Genomic DNA, 18278 nt, shown 5'->3' on the forward strand with positions numbered 1-18278 from the left:
TTGCAACTTCCAACACAGAACTAAAAGGGTTTTTTGGTGTTGTTTTATCCAGGCACAAAGATTTTCACTGATCTTTTATTGAACTGTCCTTAGAAGTTTCTCTGCTGAACCCCATCTTCATTAGTAGCCTGCTGTTCTGATTTAAACTTGACCTGGATATTCCTTACCTGGGTGTGAACAGAAGAAACAGCTTGCACTTCAATATTGAATACTCCCTTATGTCCTTCAGCCCATTTAATGGGAGGATTCTGCAAAGGGACTTTCTGTGTTAAAAGAAAACAAATTAGCAATTCAATTCCCTTTTCTCAGTACTAACAAGCAGAGTAAAGCAACTTGACAGTAGATGTCAGGGTTATACAAATATAAGTCTCCCTGGAAAACTAATATAACTGGCCTTAGAGTTAGGAGCCCTGGGTTCAAGTTCAGTTTTACACCAAATTAATTATTTTCACTTCGACAGGTCAATGAAACTTTCTGGGCCTTCATTTTCTCATGCTGAAAGAAGGGGTTTGAATCGAGTTATCTATCTAATTTAAGCTTCCATCCAGCACTGGTATCCTTGATTCTAGGAATTAACATAAAGTAATATCCTAATGATTTCTCCATTAATCAGGAAAGTCAGGACAAAGTGTAGAATATCTTTAGAAGACATGAAATTTTAATGCTTTTGAGCGACTACAGTTTTGTTCCATTTTAACAAAATGTTTCCAAGTAGCAGTCCTTCTAGGCTCCTGCTTTAATTACTCAAAATGACTTTTATAATATTTACATATCAATAGCCCTGTAGTCCTCAGAGACCATTTCTTGCCTTAAAATCTCAAGGGAATTGTCATTCTACAGTGTTGAGTAAGGAGGGCCTTGGCAAACCTGGCCATGTGAGTGTGGGTTTTGTGTCTCTTGCATTTTAATGGAAGGAAGCATACTCTACTTGCAAGGGTAGGATGTGTGCACGGGGTGGGGACCTTTGGAACTATCTCAGACAGAGTTACAAACTGGGGCCCAAAGCTGGATCCAGCCCACAGACAGGTGCTGTTTGGCCCAGTGTTAGAAACTGTCGAATTAGTTGCCAAACATTTGAATGTCAGAAAATTTCACATGAAAGCCTGCTTTTCTATCATCTTTTCAGAACCTGAAGATATGAAGACATTGGTCTTGCATCCCAGCATGGCACCAATGTGCAGAGCAGAGGAGTAGCTATGACCTTGGGTGGGAAGACAGTCTCCAGTGTGAACAAATTCCACCAGGACCTTGCACTCATTATGCTTATTATTTATTTATTTATTTATTTTTGCTGTATGCGGGCCTCTCACTATTGTGGCCTCTCCCGTTGCGGAGCACAGGCTCCGGACGCGCAGGCTCAGCGGCCATGGCTCACGGGCCCAGCCGCTCCACGGCATGTGGGATCTTCCCAGACCGGGGCACGAACCTGTGTCTCCTGCATCGGCAGGCGGACTCTCAACCACTGCGCCACCAGGGAAGCCCTGCCTTCCTTTTTAAAATACCCCATTCTGTAAACCCCTTTGTTATAGATAATACAAGGTAATGCTGCCTGGGTATGGGTTGTATTTACCCAACATTCTGAATTGGTGATAATCTAAATTAGTGAGGTCTTAAAACCAGTTATTTCTCCCATCCTATCAGAACAATGTGTTCACAGAAAACACCCTGTGCTGACAGATGACCGCTCCCCAAAACATGCTGAGAATCCTTGGTCATGTATAAAGGAATGGGAAGTGGCTCTGGAAAGGTGGTCCAAGACCATGGCTGGACAGGAAACAGGTGATGGCCAGCTTGCTGGTTACCTCTGCAGAATGCATAGAGTAGTTGGGTGGCAGCTTTTCCAAGGCAACTGGGAGACAGTAGGAGCCAGTTTGAAGACGTTCATTTAAGAGAATTGGCAGCCACTGAAACAGATGATGTAAAGAATAAAATGGTATTTATTACAGCATATAATTCTGGCAATTTATCTAGCTCACAATAATCAAATGCAACTAAATGATGATTAGATATTGACCAGACCTCTTTTGGGCAGTAATTTCTGTCAAGTTCTTTAGATTTTAAATTCCCTGAGAGCTCCTGAGATGGTAATATCAATGATTCACTGCTTTTGGAGCCAAAGTAGTAGCATTTTTCTTTACAGCCAATGTGTGTGTATATCTGGAAAACATCAATGTTTATCTTACCTTTTATATATTGTAAAGAAATAACTTTTTCCCCTTGGGGAAAAAAGAGCTATTTTTATATGTGAAGCATATAACTTTGGAAATAATGGACATTGTAATGCCTTTTCTACAAATGAGTATTCTTTCACTATCTCTCACCCACTACCTTTCATTCCTGAAATCGTCATTTGCTAAGTCAAGTCATCTCTGCTCTTTGCTGTAATCTGGTTTGGCACATTTTGCTACTTCTGACAGGACAAAAAGCAAGTGAATAGAATTTAGCTTTTTATCTCTGCAGGAACCTTGGATGCACCAACAACTGCAGAGTGAATCTGCAAGTGGAAAACAACTCACTGAATATCCCAGGAGACTTTCTACGGAGTTTCCTTGCTTCTGCTGACAGCTGATATGGTAGAAGGTGAACAGGAGGTGGTGATTTACTGTGAGCTTAGCAGGGAGCTTAATTTTCACTTCTTCGTAGAAGTCAGGAGACCTGTTTCAAGAGCACATTATACACAAATAACTTTTAGCGAGAATGATGGCTTCTCTGACTATAAATTGTAACACCACGGACCCTTTGCCCCTCAGAATTCGCCGGCTTGGTGTTTTACTTTTCATTTTACATCCGTCTCCTCCTAAGCTTAAAGTCCTGAGACCAAGCTTATGTCACTGGATACACTTCACTTATATAAGGCTGCTCACAAACGAAAAGCTTTGCCAGAAAAAAAAAAATCCCTGCACACAATGGAAAAACCCAACGACTTAATTTGGACAGAGGATGAGGTTTGGAGTCCTGCTGTGACCTCCTTTTCTATCTCTACCCCAAGAACAGGGACTGGTGCACAGCCGGCACTCATCAAAGGATTTGGGGGAAACAAATGAAGGATGCAGGAAGGAAAGGGAATCTGATTTTACTGAATTATGACGTCCCAGGCAGTTTACTAAGGGCTTCATGTACATTCCTCATTTAATCCTCATTCCAGTCCAAGAGGGTGGGTTCAGAGAAGTATTCAATACTTAAATGGGCCAAGGTTATCAGGCCGGGATCAAAGCCAAGTTTCTCTGACCCTGTACAGATGTTCTACCTGGAAGTGTGAATAACAGTTTAGACATTATTCTCTGACTCAATTTATCCACATAAAAATGAGTGTTTCATTTCTCCTTTGGTCAACTTAAATCTTCTTAAAGTAGGTAGTGGTGCAGGTGTGGATAGAAGACAAGGAGACAGACCAAGGAGGGCTGGATTTTGTTTCTGGCCCCTCCAGTACCTCAAAGCAAGGCAAGAAATTTATCTCTTTATGGAACACCATAAGACCTCTCTATATCACACTAGAGTAGAAGGCTCCAGAAAACTCAAAACAATATTAGGTTCTTGAAGATATGTTCTTCTCCCAAACACAGTTAATGGCAAAAATCGTGGTTCTCCAACATAGAATCAGGGAACTGGCATGGATTTCCTCTGTCCCTTAGTCCCTGAATTATAAATACTGGTAGGAGGAATCACTTAGGGGATTCAGAAAAGCCAGGAGATAATAAAACAATCTTGGCATATATTTAGAACTCTGAAATATACTTACTTGTTGTGGTATGTAACAGCCGTGTAAACTTCCTGCAGAAATTCAGGCCCATTGGATCTTCCAAAGATGACCTGTTCACCAGTATAGAAAGGGCCAAATTAACTGTGATATTTGGTTAAATCAAATCAACGATCATTAGCCCAGTAGGAGGTTCTGGTCTCATAGAGCTGCATTTTGTAAATTAAGAGTGCTGAGTTCTACAAGTGGCCCAACTGATGCAGAAGAACTGGCTATGAAGGGTAAACTGAGACCCCAGTGGCTACATCAGTGACCAAGGGCCATAGGCTTGTGAGACTAGAAAACCAGTGCTCTCTCCATCTGCCTCTTCACCTAGAGGTCTATACTACAGGGCAATGTTACAGAGTTTTGCCCTCCGTGAGAGATCCCTGGTCGAGGCTCTTTTCCCAGGCTCTTTTGCCTGGTCACTTCGGTCATCAGGACCATCACTGGCCACACGTTTATGGTGTTTAGAAAAAGACACCTCTTTGGGCCTGGGTCAGCCCTAAAGGCACATGACTTCACAAGTGGACTCACCTTTGGGTAAATTAAAAAAGAGCCCTTCCTACTAGATGCACTAATGCCCATGCCAGGTCCCAGGGCTTGGTGAGTGGTGAACAGGCTGGAGTTTGGCCCCCACTCATCCCTGGCTGGGTACCTTGGCTACCACCAGGATCTGCACAGCTGTACCTGGCAGCCCTGATGGATTTGCCAGGGGTGAGAGTGGGGAGAACCAGGGGAGTCTTCCTCTAGGATTTCTTTCCCACAACCATTGCAAAAGGATGCCTTGCATTGGGAAGGTAGGTGGGACATTAAAAAGATGGGTTTTTTTTTTAAAAGTGGATATTTGAAGAATGGAAGCACTGGAAAAAAGTGACTTCCGTAGAAAGGTATATTAACTGAATTCTACACCTTAAATAAAATAGTAATAGCTAACCACCATCTCGTTTGTTGGCAGATGGTTAAAAAAAATACAAATTCTGGCATTTTGGGTTCCTTAGGGAACACTGCATTATGTATTTATTGTTTGATTTACATTTTACCTCAGGATGAAGATCCATTCCTAGAAGGTGTTGAGATGGTGTATGTTTATTATTATAGGCAGTACTTTCTATTATATTTATCTCTAGATGTGGACTGGGGCTTAGGTAGATGTGTACCACAGTGCACATGTGAAAGTACAGCAAGCATGGCTGACACCTTGGGCCTGTCTTTCTACTTCTTATTGGGTTAGGGTGGCATGGAAAGAATTCATGATATTTTTCAGTCTTCTAAAATGATTTGCATTTCTAAATTTCCCAGCTCACTGTGGAATAAGTTGGGAAAGAGACTTTCGATTGAGGCTGACCCTGCTTCCCCATCAGTATCCTGGGAGCAATACTGGACCAGCCACAAAGCCCCTTACACATGATCAGTCATACTGACCTGAATCAACACACACTCTATGCTGATCAGCCCTTGATTTTGTCTGTGTGAACCAGCAAGGGAAGTTCAGCCCACCCTGGTTTGAGGCAAATGTTTATTTCCCTCATTACCGGCATAGCATTGCTGGCATCCTCTCCACACATAAACTGGATCTTGATTGTGATGTTCCGGGCAGATGCTAGTTTGTTAGCAAAGTTCAGCCTCTGTGGGTAGACATAGAGAAGGTTTCTGGAAAACAAAAGATGAGGAACCAATCAGTAAGGTCTATAGTTTCTTTTAACCAAGTTCTTCAGGGAATGCTAAAGCCTGCACTCATGGGATGATTGTTCTGAAGGAGTTTTTCCTTTCTGAAGTGAATTACTTTTGGAGAGTGAGTTACTGTTGATTCTTCCTCTTCAGCTGCAGTGATCTGATAATAACCAACATTGTTCTCTGTTTTGCTACACAGACAGAGGTGCCTGCTGCAGCTGAGAAAGTCTTGGAATGTCTTGGAATGTGCAAATCTGCCTAGAGGTAACTATATGTCTGATACAAAGATAAGAAGGCAAAACGTTCAGTTCATTTTAAACAAAACACATGGCCATAGACAATGGCCTAATTTCAGTTCTCCTCTTTCTCCTTTCTAATGTTATGTAGTAGTTCAAAAAAAAATTTTTTTTTAATCTTAGTTTGGCCACGCTGCGCGGCATGAAGGATCTTAGTTCCCCGACCAGGGACTGAACCTGCGCCCCCTGCAGTGGGAGCGCAGAGTCTTAACCAGTGGACCACCATGGAAGTCCCAGTAGTTTCCATGTTTTATTGGCATGACTTTCTGTATTGGTTTAACTTTCTTTTTTCGGCTGCCTTGGGTCTCAGTTGTGGCATGCGGGATCTTTTGTTGTGACGTGCCAGCTCTTCGTTGTGGCGCACGGGCTTCTCTCTAGTTGTGGCGTGCAGATTTTCTCTCTCTAGTTGAGGCGCACAGGCTCAGTAGTTGTATCACGTGGGCTGTGTCCCACGTCATGTGGGATCTTAGTTCCCCGACCAGGGATCGAACCTGCGTCCCCTGCATTGGAAGGTGGATTCTTTACCACTGGACCACCAGGGAGGTCCCTAACTTTCTTTTCTTACATAAGATGACAGTTCAAACTTCCAAGCCCAATTAGCTATGTAACATAATACAAAACTATGAATAATATATCCATCCATTCAAAAAATACAGGACAGGTACCAAGCTGACTATAATTTTGTATATTTTTTCTTTCTGTTTGCATTATTACTACTATAACCCACTAAAAGGTAAGCTCCATGAAGGCAGGGATTTTTATCTGATGTTTTTGATTCACTGATGTATCTTCAGTAGCTAGAACAGTGCCTGGGACATAGTAGGTGCTAAAAAAAATACTTGTTGAATAAAAGAATGAATGTATATACTTTCAATCATATTCCTGACTTAAAGAAACAATAGTGATACTAATATTTATAAGGTGCTTATCCTAAGTTGGGCAGTGTTTCAAATACTTCGTATTTATTAGTTTAATTCTCATAATTCTTCTATAGGTAGATACTATTTTGATGGCATCATCCCCACATCACAAATGAGGGAAAAAATGACGTACAGTTAGTGAATGGCAATCAAGAGTTAAAGTCAGGCACTCTGGTTCCAGAGCCATGCTCTTAACCTTATCTAAGCTATATCCCCTCAGATAAGACTGCCATTAAACAAAATAATAAGAATGGCCTTTTCAGACTATGTTATTCATGACATCTCTCAGAGGCAAGCTTGCCTTAATTCTCTGGATCTTATTAACAGTTGAGTGTCAACAGTACACCAAAGGCTGACTCAACTGTGTCATGTTCTCTGGGAAAATGTCTTGTCTTCCTCACCCTTGGTCCACTATTCTAACTCCTAGGTAACACATTCTCCCCAAATGGACACATTCTTGCCCCAAAGGCTTCAAGAATGCAAAACAGCCTTTGTGTGAACTAGACACCAGGAGAGCAGTGACCAAGAAGGAGGGCCAGGTGACCAGATTTTCCCTCTGTGAATATAGGCTCTCATAATACTTTACAAGGATTTGCATATTAATTGATACCAGGGTTTCAGCCTCAGCACTGTTGACATTTTGGACTGGACAATTCTTTGCTGAGGGGCTGTCCTGTGCACTGTAGGCTGTTCAGCAGCATCCCTGGCCTCCACCCACTAGATGTTAGTAGTATCTCCCCCCTACTCAGTTGTGACAACTAAAAAGGCCTCCAGATATTGCCAGATGTCCCCAGGTGGGGCAAAGTCACCCCCATCTGAGAACCACTGAGCTATCCATGTGAATTTTGCATTATGGATCTATACAACTATACCTGGCAAATTTCCTATCTTTAGTAGATGTAGTCAGTGCCACCTACTGGGTCCATACTCACATGTAAGGTTTGTTCCATTGGAAAAGAGTAAAGTCAATACTCAAGTACGAGGTAGGAGAAGGAAAATTTTAAAGTTTGATTTAGGAAGTCTGGGGTAGTCAGGAACTGAAAAACCAAAAGAGAAAGACTAGGCTGACCAACTCTAACCTCTACATTGTCATAACCACAATGATCCTCCATCCTGTGTGTGTGCATGTGTGTATGTGCGTGCATGTACGCAAATGGTCTTTCTGGACCAGTATTTGCATAAATCCATGAATTTACCCCATGGATCTTCCTTGCTACAACAATATCAAGAGTGACAACACTAATAACCACAACCCTGGACAAGTCACAGTGAATGGCCTAGTGGACCTGCATCTGATGGTCATGCAGATGGGAAACTGAGGCCCTGAGAGGTGAAGTTAACAGTTCACTCCATGAATTAGCCACCAGTTGGGCACAGCGTCCAGTTCAGTGCTGTTCTGACCCTACAACATGGATGTCTCAGCGCCGCTTTCCAAATCTTTCTCTGTCACACTGAGGGACCCCAATCTCAAGGCAGGCAGATAGAGTTGAACCTCAGATGCTGTCAGGAGAGGCATGGACGTAGTAACAATGGCAGAAGGCAGTTCACGGTTGGGATGCAGGGATCTGTGTGGGGTATACTCCCCTCTCTGCATGAGAGAGGCTGCATGCAGAGAGGGGAGTATAATGGCTGCATGATCTTCCATATTATGAGGGTGCCATAATGTACACGGTCTCCAAAAATAAGCACTAAGATTTTTTCCTTTTTTGTCAGTTACAAAGCTGGGATGAGCACTTTCTCTGTCTTGCCCCTCTGCAATGCAGTATACTTCTGGGAGAATCCGTTTTAGTTCTATATAGTTCAGTTTCTTCATCTTTGAGTTAATTGAAAAGACACCAATCAACTTTTCTTTATGCTGTGCTTGAAGAAATAATGAGCAAGAGTTTGTAAAAATGCTTTGAAGTAGCTAGATGAAAGGGTCTGTGTAGATCACAATGGTAGTAGCCCTGCCAGAATGCATAAGCAAGTCAGCTGTCACCACACTCCTCTCCTACATCCCAACACAGGGGCACCACCTACCTATCCCACACATCCCCCAACACCGGTCAACAATTTTGCACACGACTTCCAAAGGGTTTGCTGACCCCCTATATTCAAACATCATCACCACGGGCATACAGTGTTCTGCCCATACTGAATGCACTTTCCACACAGTACAGAGCAGGAAGGAAACATCAAGAGAATTTAGTCCAACATCCCTTTCTGCAGGCCACAAGCTGACTCCCAGAGACATTAAATGACTTTGCTTAAGAATTTTTTTAAGAAGATACATTTCCCAAGTATCATCATAGTTCTTACTGGCAAGAATGCCAAGTGATATGTTTTGTTAAATCTGTATGATTTTTAAGAAATGAATATAAGAAAATAATAGTGTTTTCTCTTGGAAGGGAAGATCTACCTGCAGGATCAGTGATGCACAGAGGCTCAACCAGATAAGAGTAATGATCAACAAACTGATAAACAGCCGCATACATTTTATATATGGTAAATTAAGTGTCATATTAGCTAGAGAAAAATCCTAAGAATTATATTATCTAATGATTTTTGAGAAGCTCATCCATAACTGAAATAGGAATCCCTTGTTAAAGCAAAGTTATTTTGAAAGTTTCTCCAGTAACTACAGGTCCAGTGTAAGTGCAGTTCATTTAGTATAATCTCATCTTTCCCCAAATACAGGCAAAAATGCTTCTCTTCAGTCATATGCATCACAACATAGAACAGGACATTTGGTATTCATCAACAGTTTTCTCTCCAAAGCCACTTCAGATGGCTTCTCTTGATTATAAACTATTTTAGAAATTTTAAATTCTTTCCACTGATTCAGCAACTGCCCCTCAACTTATTTTTAAACTGCCGGGATTAAGCAGCTCCAGGAAGTTAGAGGTTAACTTGTAGAATTTGGTCATTATTAGATCCAATTGTTGACCAAGCTCTCTCTGCTCTTTACTCTCTTGGGACTATCCTCCATTTCTTTTGCTGAAAACAGGTTAACTCAAGGGACCTTGAAAACTTTCAAAGCCGCAATGCCAAAAACATCAGTTTGGCTTCTCCTCAGTTTAGCCTATTCTTTATCCACTGCAAGGAAACAAAGAGAAAAGCTGCCCTACAAAACAGAAAGACAACCTACAGAATGGAAGAAAATCTTTGCAAACAATACAACTGACAAGGGAATTAACTCCAAAATATACAGCTCATACAACTCAACATCAAAAAAAACAAACAACCCAATCAAAAACTGGGCAGAAGATCTAAATAGACACTTCTCCAAAGAAGACATATAGATGGCCAATAGGCCTATGAAAAGATGCTCCAAGTCGCTAATTATTAGGGAAATGCAAATCAAAACTACAATGAGGTATCACCTCACCCCGGTCAGAATGGTCATCATCAAAAATTTACAAATAACAAATGCTGGAAGGGGTGTGGAGAAAAAGCAACCCTCCTATACTATTGGTAGGAATGTAAATTGGTACAGCCACTGTAGAGAACACCATGGAAGTTCTTTAAAATTCTAAAAAGAGAGCTATCATATGATCCTACAATCCCACTCCTGGGCAAGTATCTGGAGAAAACCATAATTCAAAAAGATACATGCACCCCAATGTTCAATGCTGCACTATTTACAATAGCCAAGACATGGAAGCAACCTAAATGTCCATCGACAGACGAATGGATAAAAATGTGGGGTATATATATTATATATATATATTAAAATGTATGTATGGAATGGAATACTACTCAGCCATAAAAAAGAATGAAATAATGCCATTTGAAGCAACATGGATGGACCTAGAGATTATCATACTAAGTGAAGAAGCCAGACAAAGATAAATATCATGATACCGCTTATATGTGGAATCTAAAAAAAAAAAAAAAAAAAAGATACAAATGAACTTATTTCCAAAACAGAAAGAGACTCACAGACCTAGAAAACAAACTTATGGTCACCAAAGAGGATATGGGGGTTGGGGGGGAGGGATAAATTAGGAGGCTGGGATTAGCATATACATACCACTATACATATAATATATATTATATATAATATATATTATGTATATATACATTTCAGAATATTTTCCCTTATAGGTATATATATAATATATATACATATACATATGTAGATATAACTGAATTGCTGTACACCTGAAACTAACACAATATTGTAAATCAACTATACTTCAATTTAAAAAAAGTGTGAGTATACACATTAATAAAAACATTGCTGACCAAAAAAAAAAAAAAAAAAAAAGCTGCCCTGTCACGGGTTCAGTGTTCTCCCCCAGAGGCTTCTCCAGCTCCAAGTGGAGCTCAAGGAGCAAGTGAGCTAGAGAAAAAGCATCCTGGCCACCTGATTAAACAACTGGCTGCTCTGAACACCTCTTTAGCTGAGCTACTAACACAACTCAGCCAGCAGAAGAGGATGAAAGGAGGCCTTGAGAGGAGAGCTGAGCAGCCCCAGCCCGACAAGAGGACAGAAGGCCTCCATCGGCTGGTTGCAGGGATGAAGCCCGGGGAGAAATTCAACGAGAAGCTGAAATCGCTAGAGCAGAAGCTTCGGGAAGCTGCGTTATTCAAGACAGGTGGGCTCTCTCTGACTAGGGTGATGGGTGCCATCATGGTGAGTAGATCGTTATTGATAATTTGAGTTAACCATGATTTTAACAGATTGGAAGATAAGCCACAAGGGTAAGATGCATCAAGTTGGGCTTATTTCTCCTGTGCAAAAGCCTGGTTAAAAAGAGTAGTGGTACAGATTAATCCTTTGGGATGCAAATACTTACGTATCTTCTGTGGCTGATAATGCCAACCTAAACCATGTTTTGAATAAAAACATATTTGTGTCACTCACTACCACACCTGCCAAGGAGTACATAGAGAACCACTCAGTCATGCCATAAAGCCAGAAGCCTAGCCTGCTATACTCTGAGAATATTATAGGGCCTTGGAAATCCCAAAGAGAGCCAAAGGATTAAATGTAGCTGTTCAGGTCAGACAATCCTTGGGTGCTACTTATGTATCTCTTTGAAAGTGAGACTGAAGTGAGTTAAATGGCTTATACTCATTGCATAATGTGGAGTGAAAATTTAGAATATAACACATTCTGTACGAAAGGGGCGTAAATATTCAGAAGTTGAATATGCGTAAAGGATAAGGTCTAAAAGATGATCTGGGGAAATGAAAAAGGTAATGTGATTTTGAGAGGAACTGGTGTCAATTTTGGTTTTCTTTCTGTTATTTCACTATAGAACCTGTAACAAAGTAATAATATCAAATACATGTTTAAAAAAAAAAAGAAAAAAAGGAGAAAAAAAAGAATTGCAGGTTTTGTGGCCTGGGTTATCTTCACTGTCTTTTGAGTATCAGTAATGCCTGTAACCTAAGCTTCTTTTATACCAGGGAAGATGGGCTTGTATGGAGACCTATGATTAGTGACCCTAGCCAGGTAAGAAATTGGGGGAGAATGTCCTTTAAAAAACTGCAAAATGTTCTACAAATAGAAGGTGGACAAGCCAGTTTCCTCACCTGTAATAGAAAGGTTGGAGTTAAGTCTCAAATGCAATGATACTCCAAAAGTGCTTAGTAAACTGCAATGTGACACAAATGATGATTCTCTTCCTATCAAAACTGTAAAACAGCTGAGTGGACTTTATAATGCAATTTTAAACACTCTGCAGGACTGTGAGATCTTAAAGCATATTACTTACAGAATGGATCAATTTCTCTGGGTTTCTCTCTCCACCTTTCAATTTATCTATGCCTCTCGTATATCTCTTGGTGGCGCTCTCTCTCTTTCTCTCTCTCTCCCTCTCTCTCACCCACCCCCTGTCTTTAATCCATGTGTGTGTCTCTGCCTCTCTTTCAGTATCCCTCAGTTTCTCTCTTTCTGTCTTTCTGATACAGCCTCTACCATCTTTTTCTCTCTCCCATGGCCTCTCAGAAAGGCAAAATGCTCTTTTTGCGGGGGCACTCCTTCAGTTTCATCTAGTCACTGAAATCCATTTCCTTACAAGTTCACAAGCGTTTGATGATTTTCCACCCTGAGCCAGGCCTGGGTTACAGGCAGGGCTGTTTCTTTCTCTCAGGATGACAGGTACAGAGCCCAAGATCTATGAACGTCTCAGGATTCCAAAAAAAACGCCTGAGACCCTCAAAAATGATTAGCTCCAAAATATGAAAAGTAAAACCTCAAAATCAAAATTAATGAATTTTAAATTAAATGCTTACCAAAAATTGCAAACCTAGAGATACTATTTGTTTGTTTGTTTGTTTGTTTTTGCGGTACGCGGGCCTCTCACTGTTGTGGCCTCTCCCATTGCAGAGCACAGGCTCTGGACACGCAGGCTCAGCGGCCATGGCTCACGGGCCCAGCTGCTCCGCGGCATGTGGGATCTTCTCGGACCGGGGCATGAACCCGCGTCCCCTGCATCGGCAGGCGGACTCTCAACCACTGCGCCACCAGGGAAGCCCAAGATACTATTTTGAGGTACCTATGCAAGGTAAGAAGCTGAGGAGGCGGTTTTATTTTTCAGTCACATTTCATTTCCAGGAAAATTTATTTTAAATGTAATAGTAAAAGTAGCTAATAATATTTATCTTTTACTGCTTGCAGGCACCATTCTAATAACAGCTAATAGTACCAATGACAGGTACTACTATTTAGCCTCATTAGACAGATGATAAAACTGAGGCACAGAGAGGTTGCATAACTTGCACAAGGTAACACAGCTGGCAAATGGCACAGGGCAATTCAAATGCGGGTGCCCTGAAAGTCATACTAGACCCACTGCCCATAACCTTTGCTGCTTCTAAGAACAGTAAACAGTTTCTTTGGTCAACAATCAGACTCATCAGAACTTTATCATGATGTGTTTTTTTATTAAATTGTTCAAGGGCTAAAGGATGTTTCACCAAGCAAACTATAAGAGTTTTTTTTTTAAGTTTAAAATAACAAAGTTTAAAAAGTTTAAAATAACTGAGGAGATGAGAGTGAGTACTGTCCCTCAGTGTTAGAAGTTTTGGTGTTTTAAATACATCAAGTGCAAATGAAGTTAGAAATCTCAGAGTTTAGTATTTGGAATATTCTGGAAATAGGAAACCTGCAAGCCTAAAGTGGCTATATATTTCAAGTGGGATCATGCTTTGTAAATGCTTTTGGATGAGCTGACTTTGCTACTCAAAGGACATCCAGAGAGGAGCAGCATCAGCATCACCTGGGAGCCAGTTAGGATGCATTGCAGACCTGCTGAATCAAAACGTGCGTTTTAACAATACCCCAGGTGATTCAAATGCACATTCAAGTTTGACAAGCAGTGATCCAAGGGAACTGGTCTGTTTTTTAATTTGACAGATGTATGAAACCTGTAGTTCAGGGGTTTTTTGTTTTGTTTTTGTTTTTTGTTTTTGGTTGCTAGGAAGCTCAAAGTCAAATTTGCAGCTGACTTTGTAAGAAAATGTAGAGGGCCTTAACCTTACCCAGATTTATACCGATTTCCTTCTCCTTATTTTCCTTTCACCCAGAAATTTTATTCCTTGTTACACAATCTCCATAAGCTGCCTCACATACTTTTTTTTAGAATGGGAATATTTATAAATAACTGCACAAAAGTAAAATATTTGCTACCTCCTGTCTTGTTGTTCCATGGTCTCATGCCATTATTTGTGTTTATTCCTATTTCTAATACTTTAGGTTAGATCAAATCACAAACTCACAAAGGAATCAGTGAAAAACGGAAAATGGGAAGAAAACCCCTAACGTGTAGGGTGAAGAGAACATTCCATCTTCAGAAATCAGAGCAAGAAAAACGGAATGTGAGACTTGTTCTAGGACACCAGTCAGAATCCACACAAGGCTGCCTGCCCTGCGAAGTGGCACAAGAATGGAAGGAGGCACCGGGGATGCTGTCACAAGCAGCAGCTTGCCCCTTAGTAACCTCTGTGCTCTGTGGGCTAGGCTGCAATGCTTTGTATAAATGTTGGCACTGTATCCTGAACATTGCAGACCTCTACCCTCTGCCCCCACAAAAAGCAAACATGGTTAAGAAGCCAGAGACAAAATGTTACCGTATTGTTTAGAAACACTACAATGACCCAATATGCTCTCTCCATAGTCTTCTTATGTTAAAATAATGCACTCAAAACCAGAAATCAAATGAGAGAGAGAAAAACAAAAAACAACAGCAAACTCTAATACTTGTTATTACACCATTTTCAAGACTTTTGCAGGGAAAATGGTCTATGCTTTCTCAACTGATGAACTACAACTTGAACATCAAATATGGTGTCTTTACATAGGACAGCTATTATAAGTACTAAGAATCTGTCTTCCAACATGAACTAACTAAATGCTCACAGCTCCTATATTTGCAGAGTACCTTTTCTGTTACATCAATCCCTATCCCTTCTTTTTATGAGATAAGATAAAAAGTTCCACTTAAGTGAGAGCTTGAAAAGCCAGCACTCCTATGAAATAATGCAGGACCTCAAGCTGGGGCAAAGAAAATGTTACCTTTTAGAAACAAGTGAAAGCACCCTAGCTCTCCTTAAAACCCACTTACTTGTTTAGGAAAAGTCCAGCTAGTTTTCAATAGCAAAAGACCCAAAGGGAAAGTTGGGATGTTTATGATCCTAGGCTTTATCTAGATCAGATTCCCATTGAAAAGAATCACAAATACAGAAGCATTTGAAACATGCTGGGGAAAATTGACTGCTTCAAGAAAAAATAAATAAATATCTAACCTTGCTTGAAACGTTTTTTTAAAGATACTTTGTTGAACTGGCTGAAATTTTACCAGTTAAGATATTCATGTTACCATATACTCTTTTGAAACTCTGCTTAGCAGATTGAATGTATTAAGTGGTTTATATATCATTCACTCCCACCCTTAGTATGAATTAGTTTACCCAGATTTTTCCTTCTTACAAAGAGGTTAGATTTAGGGGCTGTTAGGTGTGAGTGGTGAAAGGAAATAAAAAGGATGACCTGGTAATTGTTAACCATGAGGCACTGCTTTGAGGAAGATTCCCCAGTTGCCTAGGGTGTCAGGGAGAGTGACAAAGTAAGGGGAAGTTGGAAAAGTACCCAAATCCAGATTTTTTTATTCCACAATTTTTTTTCTATAACTTTCTTTTTTTTTTTTTTTGTGGTATGCGGGCCCCTCACTGTTGTGGCTTCTCCTGTTGCAGAGCACAGGCTCCGGACGCGCAGGCCCAGCGGCCACGGCCCACGGGCCCAGCCACTCCGTGGCATGTGGGATCCTCCCGGACCGGGGCACGAACCTGTGTCCCCTGCATTGGCAGGCGGACTCTCAACCACTGCGCCACCAGGGAAGCCCCTCATAACTTTCTTAAACTTGACACTGACAACACAGTCAAAATATTCACTGGATAACTGCAGCTCTTTCAACTCCCAGCTACCATCATGGAATCCATGATGTGGTTTTAAGGTCTAAGTTATTTGGATATTCTTTGTGATTCTCACTTAGGGAGGGCTCAGATATTTGTTAAATAGGTCAAGCTCTCAGTTGGTTTATTAGCCTATTTTCAGTGGGTTTTTATGGATGACTAGAAAATATTTAATAAGAATGTATTTTATTTTACATGAGCAGAGTTTGGAACTACTTCAGCAATATACGTTTCAGACATCCTATAAGACTCACCCTTCCACACGTACATTCTGCATTTCACTCAGAGGATTTACATAGGTTTTATACACGTATATAGATGAACAGATGCTTGGGTGGTGAGTCTATGATAGGGTGTAAGGTGGGGAGTGTGGTAGGTAAGGTGCTACATGCTGGGCAATGGGAAAAAAGATCCCATTGCTTAATATGTACAGCTTAGGGTTTTTTCCTACTACTATGAGTCTAAGAAAACTTGGGAAATCTCCTTTAACCTAGGTGAAAAAAATGTTCCCCCGCATGGTAAGCTTGTTTCTTTGGAGTGTGGGTTAGTGAGGAGGGCTGGGCTGGGAGCGGGGCCAGGGACGGACTCTTCTCACCTTAGAGGATCTGTCAAGAAGCTGTTAATTTTCTGTTAGGGAGAGGTGTAGTGTCCTAAAAATATACCAGGCTCCACAAGGAGCCTGGTCCTCTGCAGCAGCAGAAGTAATCCACCCTCCCTCCCTCACCTTCCCACCTCCCCACACTCCTTCAAATTCACACAGCTGGAGTGCCCCAACTTTTGGTAGCTTGGTTAAGAACTATGGTAGCAGCTCCTAAGGCTCCCAATGACGCCTGCCTCCTGGTGTTCTCACCCTCTGTAATTCCCTCCCCTCAAGTGTGGGCTGGACCTAGTGACTCATTTCTACCCAATAGGATACAGCAAGATTAGGTTACAAAAAGACCCTGGCTGCTATCTTGCTTTCTCTCTCTCTCTCTCTCTCTTTCTCGCTTATTCTGAAGACCCCAGTTGCCATGTTGTGAGCTGCCCTACAGAGAAACCAATACAGCAAGGAATTCGAGGGGATCTCTTGCCAACAGCTAGAGAGGACCTAAGGCCCTTAGTTTAACAACCAGAGAGGAACTGAACACTGTCAACAACTTCAGGAGTGAGCTTGGAAGTGAATTCTCCCCTTGTTGACCCTTGGGGTGATCCCAGCCTTGGTTGACATCTTGACTGTGGCCTTTGGAGAGCCCTGAGTCAGAGGCACTCAGCTAAGCCACACCTGGATAACCCACATAATCTGTGAGATAACAACTGTTGTTTCATGCTGCAAAGTTTTGGTTATGCAGCAATAGGTAACTGATACAAGTATATACATTTTTTAAAAGTATATGTTAGGTATTTGCTGATATTTAAACATGTGATTCCTTTAAAAATCCTTTACCTTGTAACATTTCTGCCTCTTAACTGTATCTCAGGGTTCTTATTCCTGCTCTAAGGAATATAATATCATGACTACCTTGAGGAAAATACTCAACATCAAAATAGCCTCTATGGAGTCCATCCAATCACCAACTAAGTATAAAAACTTGAGAATTTATAAGTATATGAATAACTAAATTTTCTTTGGTTGTAGTTTTGATTCTATTCACTGAATTAATGTTTCTTTTCTTTTTTTTTTTTTTTTGCGGTATGTGGGCTTTGCGCTGTTGTGGCCTCTCCCATTGTGGAGCACAGGCTCCGGATGCGCGGGCTCAGCGGCCATGGCTCACGGGCCCAGCCACTCCGCGGCATGTGGGATCTTCCGGGACCGGGGCACGAACCCGTGTCCCCTGCATCGGCAGGCGGACTCTCAACCACTGCGCCACCAGGGAAGCCCTAATGTTTCTTAAAGAGGCTGTGACAGGTCAGATAAAAGAGGAGAAGAATGCTTTAAAGTACCGACCACAAATACCTTCCTCCTCCCTTAAAACATCAAATTTTTAATGAAAGTTTCCCCCAAACAAAACAACAATTTCAACATATTTGGCTTTGCCAAACATATGTTTGGTAAATATTCAAACATTTCAACAATATTTGGTTTTGTGAAAGACCTAAAATTCAAGTTTAAAGACACCATTTTGATGCTAAATCTGGACAACGTTTTTCAAAAGGCCACTAGGCAGAATTGTCACGTGGAGGACTAACACGAACCAACCTGCATGTTCTTTTGAGAGACAGAGGGAGCACATTTTTTCCAGGCTTTGCAAATAGTTTCCTAAAACAAATCTG

General features: G+C 41.2%; 1 protein-coding gene across 1 annotated transcript in view; it reads right to left on the reverse strand.

The window, feature by feature from the left end:
- DOCK8 (dedicator of cytokinesis 8) overlaps nucleotides 1–18278 on the reverse strand; it is a 231738-nt gene that overhangs the window by 85354 nt on the left and 128106 nt on the right. The window contains exons 15-19 of the mRNA XM_060102256.1: nucleotides 5272–5389; nucleotides 3740–3810; nucleotides 2517–2655; nucleotides 1803–1904; nucleotides 168–263 (exon numbers count right to left, since the gene is read on the reverse strand). Coding sequence (XP_059958239.1) covers nucleotides 168–263; nucleotides 1803–1904; nucleotides 2517–2655; nucleotides 3740–3810; nucleotides 5272–5389 — 526 coding nt within the window. The remainder of the gene's footprint in view (nucleotides 1–167; nucleotides 264–1802; nucleotides 1905–2516; nucleotides 2656–3739; nucleotides 3811–5271; nucleotides 5390–18278) is intronic.

The sequence above is a fragment of the Mesoplodon densirostris genome, chromosome 6 (assembly GCF_025265405.1).
Source record: "Mesoplodon densirostris isolate mMesDen1 chromosome 6, mMesDen1 primary haplotype, whole genome shotgun sequence".
Lineage (NCBI taxonomy): Eukaryota > Metazoa > Chordata > Mammalia > Artiodactyla > Ziphiidae > Mesoplodon > Mesoplodon densirostris.